The following is a 15,672-nucleotide window of genomic DNA, read 5'->3' on the forward strand; positions in this document are numbered from 1 at the left end:
AATCTTCAAATAAAGTTAAATCCAAGGTGGGTTTTTTTACTGTACAATATCTATTAGCTAATCGGTTTCATAATAACTATACCACGATAAGCCCAGTGTTGGACTAATACTGCGATGCCAACTACTTGAATGTATTTAACCAAACGGTTTTGCCCCAGTTTTCCCCTTGCTCAATGCCACTCAACCAACGCCAACACATACAACCGAACAACGAAAATCCGGCGTTGGCCCGATAGCTGCATACTGCCTACATGTACGTACTACACTAAAATAATAAGCCACACTATAAGTTTATTTTCTATCGGTATGTGTGTAAGTAAATAAAACATGTCGATCCCTCCCTCTCTTTCTTTCGTAATATTCAGAGAGCGCCAGAGCGTCGTCAACACCGGTCCCAGGAATAAAATTTGAACGAACACTGGACATATCGAAGAGACACCAGGGCCATATAAAGGAAGCTTTATACAGGATATTTGTTTCGATTCCCGCCGCAACACTAAAATACTAATCGTCTTCCGGGAGTGACGTTAAATGGGGGTCCCATGTGACTGTGCACGTAAAAGAACAAGGTTAGCACTAACTATAAGGCTACATTTTGTCTGTGAACTATATGCTCCAAAAATCTAATATGATTAACAATCCCGAGTGCGAGAATAAATAAACTCAAAAACAATCACCATATTTGGAAAACGCTCTTGTAAGGTCTGCATTACATTTCCTATATTATAGCTGTATGGTGAACCTGTCCTCACTTAATCCAGAACTACATAAATATGTGTAGTTATATAATTATATGATCTGGGAGTATGTCTAATTATTGATCCCAGAGTGTATAGCCATCCACACAAAAAGGAAACAACACCTCAACACTTACTTCCGTATTCCACTTTAAATGTGTCCGCAAGTCGTTTTAAACATTGCCTTCATTAGGACATTAGGGCAGTGTTTTGTGACCGTTTGCGACCGGGCCTCTTTTACACAATGGTGATGACGTCACCACCAGTACAGGAAGTTCACAACTCCATATTCTGACAGTTGAGACAAAGTCTACTTTCTTTGTTTATTTACCTCACACATCAAGATCTGAATTCAAAAATGAATGAAGAAACTTGTAGCTCGGAATGAACAAGTTGAAGATTTTCATTAGAATAAGAAGGTGAGGAGAGATCGTCTCACATTTTCTTTGAAATACCTTGTGTTTTTGTTGTGATTTCTTGTTTCTGTGCTGACCAGATCATTGGTTTTAATGTCTTTGTTCTGGCTGTGACGTTTCGTGATTGATTTTCATAAAGGATCACTTACACAATAGATCTTAAAGAACCATAAGGGCTTAAACAATGAAGATTACTAATACAAACATTGTTGAGATCCCAGTGATAACAACATCAAATGTTTTGTGGATATTCATGCTTAAAGTGACCTCTATTAATACTCCTCTGTGAGAACAGCTATTAAATGGAACAGACTGAGTGACAATATAGTACACTCTTTACTCTTTTAAACTGTCATTACGAAAAAGTGATTAAGCGCACTATCTCTCCGTGGTGTTAAAGCCAATATTGGACTTTATCAGGTATCATTCAGATTCATTCTACGTGAGAACAGCTATTCTATGGAACAAAATGAGTGATAACATAGTACACTGTAAACTGATTTAGTGAAATGTTTTAAACTGTTTAATCACATTATTGTATTAAAAGCTGTTCATGAACTAACTTTATTTGTGTTTTCAAACCAGTCAGACTTGCACTCAAAGGAGAAAAAGGGTGCCGGTGTGGGGCTTGAACCCCTGACAGCTGGAACACCGGCACAGTTCTCTGCTGACTGAGCTAAACAGGCATCTCAGGTTCTTAACCGCACACACTACATAGTCATAGATTAAATGGTTAGCCTTAACCTTTGTACTAAGGAAACACGGGTTTCAAACCTAGAAATATGGTCACTTGGACTCAACTCTAACTCTTTAGTTTCCTGTAGGGATACATTTTAGTGCATGTTTTCATTTAATGTCTGGTTTAAAAGCATACTTCACAGAGCGCTGTCATTCTACCATTTAATTGACCAATAACTGGATCATATTTCATTAATAAATCAACAACCTCTGGCGAGTGACCATGTGGAGAGAGACTCCCATTTAATTTTATAAGTAGGAGTAGGAGCTAGGCTTTAGTCACTTACTATGGATTTCATCAGAACAGACGCTGTTGACACTGATTTTTCAATAAGCATCTTTCACCATTTAAAGAATGATTAACTCTCACAGATTGACGGATTTGACAGTTTGTGTGGTTTTTGTCTCAAAATCAGCTGATTCTGGTATCGATTCCTTCATTTCAGCCATATAAGATAACTCACAATAGATCAGATCCCATTTGTTGGAAAAACTATTTGAAAAAATCCTTTTTCTTTATAGGGTTAGTAACGCTTTTATTCATTAAACATAATTTTTTGAATGTAAATATGAAACACTGCAATATGATTTTATCATCAGCCTTATTTCACTTGTTTCCAGACATTTACAAAAAATTTGGCTCAATTCATGGCAAAAATGAAAACGTCAAAACAGTCAATCTGTGCAACAGCAGCTTTAAATGTTCTTTCAATGCTATTCTTCATTCAATATACATGTATACAAATGTACTTGGATATGTAATTTTAAAGCCTTTTAACATTTAGCATGTACTCCTAGCCAGACTTATTTTGTCTAGTTTGATAAACATTATATTAATTCTATTAATTCATTTTGCCTAGGTGTGTTCGTGAGGTTGGTATGCGGCAGAAATTAAATGGGGGCGTGCCAGTCATGTTGTAAAGCCAAGGACGTGGCGAGGTCAAATCAGTCAAATCGGTATGCCAACGAGTCCAATCCTTCAGTCTTCAACCCCAATGCAGAAGTTGTAATACCTCTCAATCGTGTTTCTAGTCATTCTAATTCAAATGAGCAAGCATTAACAGCAAGAAATATCATCATCACAGACAAGAAAATGTTTAATCCGTATAACAAACTTCCGCCAATTAAGAAACACAGTAATGGTGACAGCAAACGAACTTCGTTCATCTCTAGAGAATATTCGGAGAGTAAGGCCAATGCACTGTTTGATACCTATAAAGATCCAAAATGTGATTGTATTCTGGCCGAAGGAGTGGAAAAATTCTGTGACGATTTAGAAGTGCGCCCTGATGAGTTCATTGTTTTAGTTTTAGCATGGAAGTTAAATGCCGAAACAATGTGTGTTTTTACCAGAGAACAGTTCATTAGTGGCTGCCAAAGTATGCGCGTTGATTCAATCAAGGGTATACAAGCAAAGTTCTCAGATTTAATTGCAGAAATCCAGAATAAACAGAGTTTTAAGGAGATGTACAAATGGACATACAGATTCGGTTTAGAACAAGAGGCTGGTCAAAGAACGTTACCGGTGGAAATGGCTATAAGCCTTTGGAAACTTGTGTTTTCACAGCAGGAACCAGCAATTCTACCACGGTGGTTAAACTTTCTTCAGAAGCATCAGAATATACGCGGAGTGTCAAGAGACACTTGGGATATGTTCCTGAATTTTGTTGAACAAGTTAGCGACGATCTGAGTAGCTATGATGACACCGAAGCTTGGCCTAGCCTGCTTGATGACTTTGTGGAGTATGACAATGATTGTCAGAATCAGAACGTGGAAACTGATCTGCATTTTACCCAGTGATATTGTTGTGTGTGTTTGAAAGACTTAAGTACATGTACTTGTAAGTGACGTAGGACATTTTTGAAGAAGTGTTATTCCTATTAAGTCAAATTCTGTAGTTTTGAATGTGTCATTTAAAATAATATTGTCATTAATTGCACAGAGGTTTTCATACATTTATTTTTAATGGTTAACTATAAAATCTAGCTGTAACACTTAGCTAAACCTGATAGTGATAGGAATTTTCATAAGTCTTAAAAAAGGGCCCTTAAATATCCTGTAATAATCTTGGAATTCAAAATTTTAGTTGCTAAAACATTCAATATGCCTTAAAGCTGCACTATCACAGATTGGCAGTTTTGACATTTTATACTTTTGTATCTCGGAATCAGCTGATTTTGGTAGCAATGCCTTTAATTTAGTCATAAAATATAATTCACAGTAAAGATCTCAATTGTTTGGAAAACTGTCGAAAAATTCATTTTCTTCGAGCATAAGTAACACTTTTAGCAATAAAATATCAATTTTTTTAACCTAAAATGATAATCTGCAATCTGACCTTTTGTCAGCAGTCTTGTATCACTGTTTTCTAGACATTTATACAGAAATTGGCTTATTCAAAGACAAAAACTAAAAATGTTGTCAAAACGGTCAATCTGTGTGAATGCAGTTTTAATCTTTGTTGTATCCTCAAATTTTTCTTGCTGTCTCTTTTATAATTTTTCTTTCCGACTGTCGGGAATGTCAAGTTTATGAATAATTGTTGACTGTATATGTTATATGGCTTTTTACCTGACGTTCATGTACATCATTGACATGTATAATTGTATGTTGTTCCTGTGAAATGTATGTTCATTCAAGTCACAATCAATAATTGATAACCATAAGTACATGTTCTATGATTACATGTACCGGTATCAATTTGATCAAACTACATTATGTAATCATACAATTGTTCAATTATTCATAACGTAATTGTACATGTGTACTGTACAGTAAGTAGGCCAAACAAAAATAGTGTTGTGGAACAAGTTACCCGACCGACCCTATCTGTTTTTATTAGTATTCATTATTCTTTTCAGTCCTTTTAGGGGCCGAAATTCAACCCCCATTACCCTCTTGAAAAAATATATACTTTTCTACTACCCAGGTTAAAAAATCCCCTTTTCGCCAAAATGATGCTACCGGTATTTTTCCCTTATTAATGGGATAGAAAATAGACTATTGAGCACATTTATTTGTACAAGGTGATTAGTCAGTTTTCTTGTAAATTATGATACTTTCTTGGCAACATTCATGTCAGAATGTGAATGTATGTAAACAATTGTAATTATTATGTTCATTTTTAGTAGACAATAAAATTATGTTCCAAAATAAAATTCTTTCCCACCCTATCTACATGTAGCCTGTTAGCATTTTTTGTCAGCATGCTACAAGAACCACAATATTATTTTTGTTCGGGCTTATCAGAAATGATCATAGCTGCAGCAAAGACCGATGTTTCATGTGTATGCTCAATATTCCTGCATTAAATGCATGTATACATTAAGTCAATCTTAATCTATTATCTTTACAACAAGTTGGAGTTTGTGGGTTATCCCATAGGAGACAGTATCAGTCAGGAGATCATGAAACAATTGTTTTTACAGGAATACATGTACTTATACAGGGGTTTATTGGGTAAGGGGGTGGGAAACAGTCTCGGAAACCTTCTTCATTATATCAATCCGAACTCCTCGTCCATTTTCCATCGAAAAAACCTCGGATGTGTGCCGCAGTAGAAGTAGTTCATAAAATTAATAATTATAATAATATTATTTAAATTAATTTTCATAATATTAATTTTTATTAATGAATTGTAGCGATTTAACATCAGTCATCGAAATTACACTTTCGATGAACAAGCCAGAATTCTTATACTATTGCTTGGCATCATTTTTTTTAACAAGCCCTGCTATTATAAAATTCAGAATTTGAGCAAGCCTGGAAGACATTTTACCAGTGCAGGGCTTGCGGGCTTGTGCTAATTTCGACCACTGTAACGTGTTATTTATATTACTAAGTTCACATTGATTCTCAGTTAAGTGTATTATTGCATAAATAAATAATATTCTTTAGAGTAAAGTCCATTAAGGTCACAGGTTTAACTGCTAAATTGAAATTTCTTTTTGATCTACTTGCAGCATACCGGTAATTAAATTTAAGGAATTCTGACATTGTAAACATAAAATACAAGGTTGCCTTTTCATGGAAAATGGCTGAGGTGCTCCCATTAATAATGATATATATATAGGCCAAACAAATAACATTTTTAATTCAACAAAAAAATCTGCCAGAAACTGTCACCTATGGTTTATCTCTGATGCACATAAATTAGTGCTCATTATTGTTCATTGCTTAAAATTTGAACATGAGTCTTTATGTGTTAGCTAATCTGAAAAATAGTTGACTTGATCTTCACATTAGTTGTTATGACTCATCGCGAGTAATTTACCCACTAGGATATAATTACATCACGATAGTTTTAAAATTGAAATAATGGAAAATAGATGTATAACTGGTATTCTTTGTGTTAAAAATAGAACTATCCTTAAGCTTAATGGCAGGAAGCTATTTTTTCAATTGTTCTTTATGTTTGTGTCCTTAAAAGATACTATTACGATTGTTCCTGTCAAGGACTTTAAGTACCACTACATGTTGTTTATAGTTTTCTTTTTTGTTTCGACAAAAATGTTATGTGGGAATTTTATATAAAATATAAACACATTTTTTATTGATTTATGTTGCATTGTTCATAATATTGAACTAACATCTTTATTTTGACATAATATCAGTGGTTGAAATTGGCACAAGCTCGTGACATACCGTATGCACATGTAAAATGCTTTCTGGGATTGCTCAAACTCTGCAGTTTTTCAGACAGAACATCTATAATTGAATAATGAAAACAACAACAAAAAACATTCAAATTTTTGGCATTGGTCAAATATTGGCTGAAACAACACAGGAAAAAACCTGTGCTGAATTAAAAAAAAATAGATGTGAAAAACTGTAACTATGGATTCTTGGCCCCTACATCTTTGAATGGCCCCCTTAACTACTACAATTGTGAAATGTGGTAAAGGATCATTTTTATGTTTTTTGAATAAACAAAAATGCATGAAAATGCTGCACCACTGAAAGATCTGCTTTCTGCTTGTGATTACTTGGTGAAAGAAATTCCAATCTTAACAGTCTAAATTCAACAGGTATCCTCTATGTAGCACTGTGCATGAAAACAATCTACCTGTTTATCATGATGCAAATTATGTTGCCTGATACGCTTTATGAAATAAATATTTGGTGTACATAACATGTATACTGCACATGTTTAACTGATTTTCTATCAGTTTAACATGTGATGTGCGTATACATTTAAGTACCTTGGGCAATTAAAATGTATATTCGTTCTTTTTTCAATTACGATTGTCAAGCATTAATTGCCAGATCTAGTCAATCCTGTCATACTTACAACATGTTCATGTCAATTGTAATTATAAAGAACATTCATAAAGGTCACAGTTAAATGTCCCCTCGAAGTAGATAAAAGGTATATGGCAATTTGTAATGCTTTAAGTCTTGTCAATTTTTAAGAAAAACTTTGATAGGGTTTTAGCCAAGTTTTAAAAGGACAGGGTGCAACAGAAAAAGGGGCAGGGTGCTAAGTGAGAAATGGGCACATTGTATGGGGCTGTGAAGAACTTGAACATAACAATTTTAAATAAACTGTTAGGAATTGTTTTAAAGTAAATTAGGTTTCAACTGCCAAAGTGGGGTTTGTATGCATCATTATAATCAAAACAAAAGAAACATTTGACAGACTCTTAAGCGTAAATTCTACGAAGGCAGAAGAGAGCCCATACTGGTCACAATTAGAAGAGAAGGGTGCTATCAAAAATAACAGGGTGCAACACCCTCCCATAACTCATATTTTAGCACACTTGTTAGGCATTTCCGGTGAATTCAGCCAAGTTGGATAACTCTTCTGGCACCCCCCATGCTACATGAGTCAAGAGTTTTGACGCAATTCTTTTTATTTTTTTATTATACACTATATATATATATATAATATATAGATATTTTAATGGGTGATTTTTATAAACATTAAATGTACAAAAATATGGCTTCAACCAAATACAAAACAACCCTTTGAGTATGTTAAATTGAAGGAACTTCTTGATGTTTGCAGTAAATGCTTGATTAGGCTTCAAATACATCAAGTTGGATACATGACTGTGAGGGCACCGGGGCTTCCACTTAAGGGAGTTTGGAAGTACATGTATACTCCCTAAAGATGCATTTATCAAAATTAGTCTTTTGGATGAACAAGCCTGAAGTCATTTACTATTGTTTGGCATTACATTACAAGCCCTGGTGTATAAAACCCAGAATTTGAGCAAGCCCAGAAAGCAGGCTTGTGCTACTTTCAACCACTGAGGATAGGCTAAAACTTCCATCAGCTTTGAAGTGAAAAGATTCCAACACAATACAAGTAATATAATAGTTGAAAAACAGTGGAACAAATTGTAGTTTTTAAAGAGACTTCCACCTTTCAAAGAAAAACTTCCAATAATGATAGCAAAGAAGTTCTTAATGGAAGCCCTTGTGTCCTAGCAGTACATTGCATCAATATTTTCCTTCACGACCATGTGAATGCTTATATAAATAAGTGATATTTGTTTGATTTGTATCATAACTTATTTCCCAGTTTATTGATTACTCTACTCTGCTGAAGATTCTGACATTAGCAATGGCTACCTGACTTTTAAGAGTTTCAAGTTTCCAAGGGTCACACAATACAAATATAGAATGAAACACGATTGGGATTTTAATTAGATATGCTGTATTTTTGTCATAACATATGGCTGTCAATTAATACCCGTATTTGTCTAGAAAAGGTTTCTACAGCTTGTTAAGGATACAAATGTCCTTCTTAAATTGTAATAATGAGCAACATTTGTATACAATTTTTGTTTATTAAAAAGGTTTTAGTGGGTATGATATTACAAGTCTTTAATTTGTCTGAAATTTAACTTTAATTTGTCTGAATTTTAACAGTTTTTTTTATACGCCTGTTAGTAGGATGGGACGCATAATAGTGTACGTGTACTTCTGCCGGAAAAATGTAAATGCTTTTTGATTGGAAATCTTATATTATCTTCTTTAATTATGTGTAAAATTTTCTCAACTCCTAAATACCGCTACACAATTGATGCAACGGATATATGAATTATGCTTGCTTAATATTGAACTTCAAAACTAAATGATTTTTTTTTTCAAACATTTTTAGTTTTCACCTTTTAAACAATTTTAGCACTGAGGAAGGCCCTTAATATACACATGTTAATTCCATTCAAACAGCACATGGGAAACTCAAAGACCACAAAGTACAGCTGTTCTGTTTCAGGAAAGTCTGAAGAAAATTGATTTTGTGGGTGGTTTTAGGAATCTTTATTAATTATGTATATTTTCTATAATCCGATTGATACTTCATGTTAGAACTTTTCCTGTACATTTTGTAGGATCTTAAGGGAAAATAGGAAATACTGGCCCTAACTAATATCAACAATTCTAAAGTGTAACGCACTTAAGTATCTTACTTCATTTAGCAAATTTAAACTTACTTGAATATGATTTTATAAAACAAAAAGAAGTTTATCTTAATCATCTCAAATATGTTTTACTTGAAAAACCTCAAGTATTTTTAAAAACAGAATACCACACAATTTATACCCAATAAAATTTCTAAGCTAAGCTTGATCCTGTTATAAGGAACTTCTTTCAAGAAATCAGGTCCAGGTCATTGATTACAATGCACTTGTAAATAAAATATCTTTTGGTCTTTTTCTTTTATATATTTATTAAGAATTTGAGGCTTAAATTATTTTGAGTTTTAAAAAAACAACAACAGAAAATTAGCAAAATTATATTTTTAATGATGGTTTTGGTTAAATTTTTTACACACACACACGAATAAATAATAATTTAGAATGCTTTTCAAAATGAAAAACATATAATAGCCAGATATTTAATTGATAATACACATGTTAATTGTAGTGATATTATAAATGTTAGTATAATTTGGAACAAAAGAAAACACAGCACTATTACTAGAATGAAAAAAAACCACTCTCTTCCACAGTGTTAGACCATCAATGATCAATTTCCTACCATAGCTTTTAAGTTAATGTTGTTAATATTTCATTCTGTTCAATACACTGACATCTATCAATGCCATCTTAATCAATTTGGTTATTATCAGCGTCATTTATAAATAATTAATTCTCCAGTTTACTATTTCTTGCTATGAAAGTTTTACTGTTGACGCAGATAACAACTTCATGATTTCTTTCTTGATATGATTTCATAATTGATATTTCAAGTACTCTCTTGACAGCAGGCAATAGTGAGTTCTGGCCACAATTTCTGGAACAAATTTTTATAATAAAAGAAATTGGGCCTGATTGTGAATGTGAAAAATTGTCTTTGAGCCACATTTATAAGGCAACTCTATTTTTTCCTCCCAACCCTCAACTCTTTGTTAAGTGTGGATTTTTTTGTAATTTCCTTAAAAATGCCCATTTATGTGTGGACATGTAAAAATTTGACCATATCATTTTTTAAAACTTATAGTTAAAAGTTATAGATTGGTGGGGTTCAGAAATCGGGTTTCTCAAAAAAATGCCCGCCGACTGACCATATATTTTTATGGAGATGTGGAAACAAAGACTTTATTTTAAGCCTTACTATAATTTTGACTTCTGAAGATTCACAATGCTCACTATTCAATACAATCCTGAATAATTTATAGAGGGCATTGTCTATAACACTATTTACATTATTGACACATGTAGAGTTTCATGGTTCTGGTATAAATGCCTTACTTGTGTCTGAACTGTACAGCAAAAAAGGTCATTTTTAAGTTTTACCAATAAAAATTGCTGAAGAAACCTTACGTTACAATAAAATCTTGATTGACTGTCAAGGCATCGGTTGTTGTTTACCGGTAATCGAAATGACGCTAAGTAGGGTCGAGACCCTCACAATAGCTACATGTACCTTCTTTGTTTAATGGACAAATATATGAAATTCAAGTCCACATGCACTTGTTTGTCCAGAGATATCATGTGACACACTATAGTCGAACTCTAATGGTTTAACTGTAACTGTTACGATGGTTCAGAATCATGTCAATTGTTAAATGGAGATGTTTTAATGGGTATTGGGAGTTCGCTAGAAATACCGGTAATTAATTGTTTGCTTGAAGTTTTAGGGTGGTATGGAAATTGAATATTTGTACATGTATCTATTGTAGTTAGTTTTCTGTACTTTATTTTTATGATTTATCATTTTTGTACACTTGTGACAATCTATGTACATGTAGGCCAATGCAATTTTAAATTGAAAGGCTTTTTATGTTTATAATTTTTTCGCTGTTATATGTAGGGTGAAATTTGCTATTGTTGGAACGTTTTCAGAAATATATTGTTAGGAATTTTAAAAAAGAATCTCAAATATTTCTCATAATAATTATCTGGATTTTTTTTTCTCCATATATCGTATTTTAAATGATTTTATTACCGTTTGAAAGATATGTTGCTTAGCAACATTGTGCAATAATAAAGCCCTTTGTGATTTTTGATGTTTGGAGACAAATGCTTTTAGATCGTGATGTACTTTTTATTTAGATTTTAGTCTTAAGAAAAGACTTCGTCTAAGCCTGTCCATTTTTCGAAGAAAAAATGTCACGTTATTGTTAAGAAAAATCAGTCAAGGTATTTAAAAGTAGCAATGAAATGATTGACATGTTGCCAGAGACAATATGCACATTTATAAAAAGGCCCATAACTCTTGCTTTAATAATGACTGGGGTTTGCTAGTCTGGGCTCTTGTAATAATTCCTTTCCAGGTGTTAATTTCATTCATTTGAAGAATGATGCTTATATTCAGAACTGAAAATAATATAGAATCTCTTTTTATGTACCATATAAATGACCATGTTGTTCTTCTATTGGAATAGTCCCAATGTCATTATTTTGTTTTTTTAAACTTATTTTTTATAAAGTATATGTATTTTTTTTTTAATAATTTTATTGAAATAAAATGTAATTCATTCACCATCCATACTGAAGTTCTGTCATAAGTTTTAGGGTATTTCATATTGTTCGGGCATTTTCTTTAATGTACATGGTATGATATCAGGAAGATGGCTCTGTCAGTCAAATGATCGTAAGTCAAACCGCTATTTCTGTGTTGTATTCATAACTTTGTCAAAATTACAGTAAAAGTATTTTTTTTCATTGATACATTTTTAATCTGCTATTTTTCTAACATTGATTTGAGACAACTGTTTCAGATTATGTTATTTAAATTTAGGCCACCCCTTTTATATTTTTTTGAATTACAAAACCGGCGACCGTAATTTTTTGTAAAATGGAAAAAAAAAAAAAATCTCTTGTTCACTGTTTTATTTTTTAATTTTAGAACATAATAAAAAAATTCATGTATAAAAGTTAACAGTGATGTCGTTTATCACGATGTTAACTTTAAAGGGACTGTACACCAGATTGGCACCAAAAAAAGATTTTTTCTGTAACAAATCTCAGGACAATTATTTAATAGAATGTGTTATGCTTTGATATCATAATTGTAAAAAAGTACCAAAATGTAAAAAAAAATTGTCTAGGAGACACTGGGTTCGAACCCGTGTCACCAAAATTGCAGTCCAGTGCATATCCACTGAGCTACAACGGCTTACTCTAATTGGGTGACATAATTAAGCTATACACCTAACTCGGTAATATCACGTGATAACACCGACTAGCCAATCACGCATAAGGAATGAATTCTACTAGGTAGACATAACCAGTAATATTAATGGAAAAATACGAAATAACTGCTAAACTTAAATAAATTGTAAACTATGTGGTACTTCAGTTAGTAAGTTTCAATGCATTGTACACATTAATACCAAGTTTATGTCAGTTTTCGACAATTTTCTTTTTTTCTGGCAAATTGATCATCTGGTGTACAGTTGCTTTTCTGAACAATCGGCCATATATCTATCTGTCGTGCACACATTGATAAGTTGAACTCATTATGTATTTTAATTATTAATCATACAAATTATATTCATCATCTTTGACTGATAATTCCACTGATAATTGTATATCATGTTAAAATGAAAGTCGTTTGATGTTAATAGTTAAAACTGCAATTATGAATCATATGTATATACCAGTACAAATAATAAATTTCTTTCTGTGAAAATGTGTTTATATGAATGTTACAACTGTTTTGTATCTCTGACAAAATCGTTTGTTCATTTTGTCAATAAACATAAGTTTAAACAGCTGTGATTTGTTGTTGTTGTGTTTGATGCCTAAAATGTTAAACTTATTTTTAGGTGGATAGTTGTTGTTGTATCAGAGTTCAAAAAGTCTGCCTCCACCCGTTATGGCTTTCATGGTCTAGTGGTAACACACTTGACTGTCAATCCAGGTGTCGCAGGTTCGATTTTAACGCCACACCACTTAATAAGATACTAATCGTCTTCCGTGAATGATGCTAAAAAGGGGTCCCGTGTGACAGTGCTATACTCAAGTGCATGTTAAAGAACCGGGTAGCTCTAACCAGGGTAACTTTCTGTCTGTGCACTATGCTCCAGAGCACTCCCCAAATTGGCAAGGCCAGAGTGCAAGTATATTACAATCTTACTCACAACCATAATGGGTTCAATATGGCCAAACATGGCAGTGTGTCCCAGCAATAATTAATAATAGTTAAATGCAACAAGGAAAATGATATACAAAGTGATTGCAATTCCCAGTGAGATTGCCTTGAGATAATTTTCAAATAAATGGTTCAAAGAGACCCATAATCACTGGTATTGTTAAAAGTCCAAAACACTTCATTTTTTACTTTTAAAAGAAAAACAAAAGAAACAAATAATAAAAAATATTTCTCAAGGCAATAAAAGGGTTTCATGGGTCGGGGTAAAAAGTGTACAAGTAGGTCGGGAAAATGGAAAAAATAAATAAATACGAATAATAAAACAAAGTGACCAATTCGGCCTCTAATCATACTTGATTAGTTTGAACATTCTAAATATTGTGTGGGGATTGGCACAGAAATAAAGCGCTAGAGTAAACATGTAGCATTTAATGACACCTTTTAAAGAAACAAATGAAATAAATATTTTTTTCATACATCATATATTTTCATTTTAAATATGATAAGGATTGGAGATGAAATGGTGATAAAGTTGTAACAATGTCAACTATGGCATTTTTATTATAAATCAAGGGCCATAACTTTTAAATTCTGGGATATAGTTGGTTTATAATTGAATTTGGCCATAAACAACATGTCAAAGTTTGAATAAGATTGGCTCAGAAATGTGGATGCTTGGTAAGTAAAGAACTTCAATCAGGACTAAAATTTGTCAAAATGAAAAGGGACCTGACCTGCATAACACTGTAGAGCCCCTTCCCCCATCCCCCCCTCCCCAAATTGTCCAAGATTTCTTTTTATTTCAATATATGAGAAAAAAGTAATAAAATACGCTTAAAATGCACCATTTCAGCGTATTTTGTTAAAATTTTCTTGGGGGAGTACCCCCTTCCCCCAGCCAATACTTTAAATCAAATAAATTTTGGTTCTGAGGGAGGGGCCCCAAGTCAAAAGATTACGCCCCTTAGTTACACCCCCTCTAACGTCGAGTCTTGGCTCCACCCCTGATTTCAGTGGTGATTAATTTCCTGGCAGCTGTCTTAACCCAGGATGTTATTGCTTAGCTCAGGCAAATGTTGAAATAAAAATCATGATATTTGTAGATTATATGAAGGAAAATAATTAGAATGTGCCACAAGATTAATCTTTAATATAGCCAATGTGTTTAACTGAAGTCCAAGGGCATAAACACTTGACTAAGTATGTGGCTGACCCGGACCTTGAATTAAACTACTATTGGCAGTAATGCTTATGTAGCAAAACTGTTTATAGGCGTACAGTCGCTTCAATGTTTAGACTAGGGACATGGATGTGTTGCACATTATCAAAACATCATAGTAAAACCCTGATGGCTACTATTACGCTCTACTTCTTCAAGTTTCAATTCGAGACGTTCGAGACATTCCACTTTGAAAGTCTAGCAATCATGTATAATGCATGAAGCAGTTTTCTTGGTGCTAAATGGGACCTCTTCGGAATCGAAGCCAATGAAATTACGCTGTGTGTTCTTTCTATATTTAGAAACAAAACCCCTGTACAAAAATATGGTTCAACTTCTTAATTGAAGAGTATTAAATAATGTGGTCGTTCTATATTACGGTAAGAAACAAAACCCATGTATAAAATTATGGTTCAACTTCTGAATTGAAGAGTATTAAATAATATAACATGTGATTTCACGGGAAGAAAAGTTTTCTCTCTTAACCCATTAATATTCATGAAGTGGAGACAATTTTCCCAAGGACTTAGTGTAGTGTAAACAAAATAAAGTAATCTGGTTGCAGTCAATGGTAAAATGTATGTTAAAGCTGCACTCTCACAGATCGAACGCTTTGACGACTATTTTTTGCCTTGGAACGAGCCAATTTTTGGGAAATACCATAGAAACCAGTTATATAAGACTGCTGACAAAAAATCAGATCGCAGATTATTATATTTAAGTTCAAAAAGTGATGTTCATGCATTTTTCTTAAACTGTTAGTAACAGTTTAAGCCATAAAACATTAACTTTCGAACTGAAATATGAAAATCTATGATCTGAATTTTTGTCAGCAATCTTGTATCATTGGTTTGCATATATTTACAATTTATCTTTCCAAGACAAAAAATAAACAAGAGCTGTCACAGTATTTGACCAATGCCCCCGAATGTGACATTGACTAATGAACAAGGTCAGTACATGAAAAGTTAAAGATCAAACACTGACATTGTTGTATTCATGTGGATCTTG

The 15,672-nt window shown here is 33.0% G+C and overlaps 1 protein-coding gene across 1 annotated transcript; it reads left to right on the forward strand.

The window, feature by feature from the left end:
- The first annotated feature begins 998 nt into the window (after positions 1-998).
- Positions 999-13,069, forward strand: LOC128204621 (DCN1-like protein 3). Its single transcript, XM_052906026.1, has 2 exons — positions 999-1,156; positions 2,752-13,069. The coding sequence occupies exon 2, from the start codon at positions 2,787-2,789 to the stop codon at positions 3,690-3,692; it is 906 nt and encodes a 301-aa protein (XP_052761986.1). The 5' UTR covers positions 999-1,156; positions 2,752-2,786; the 3' UTR covers positions 3,693-13,069.
- Positions 13,070-15,672: the final 2,603 nt, after the last annotated feature.

Source organism: Mya arenaria, chromosome 2, assembly GCF_026914265.1.
Source record: "Mya arenaria isolate MELC-2E11 chromosome 2, ASM2691426v1".
In the NCBI taxonomy this organism is placed as follows: domain Eukaryota; kingdom Metazoa; phylum Mollusca; class Bivalvia; order Myida; family Myidae; genus Mya; species Mya arenaria.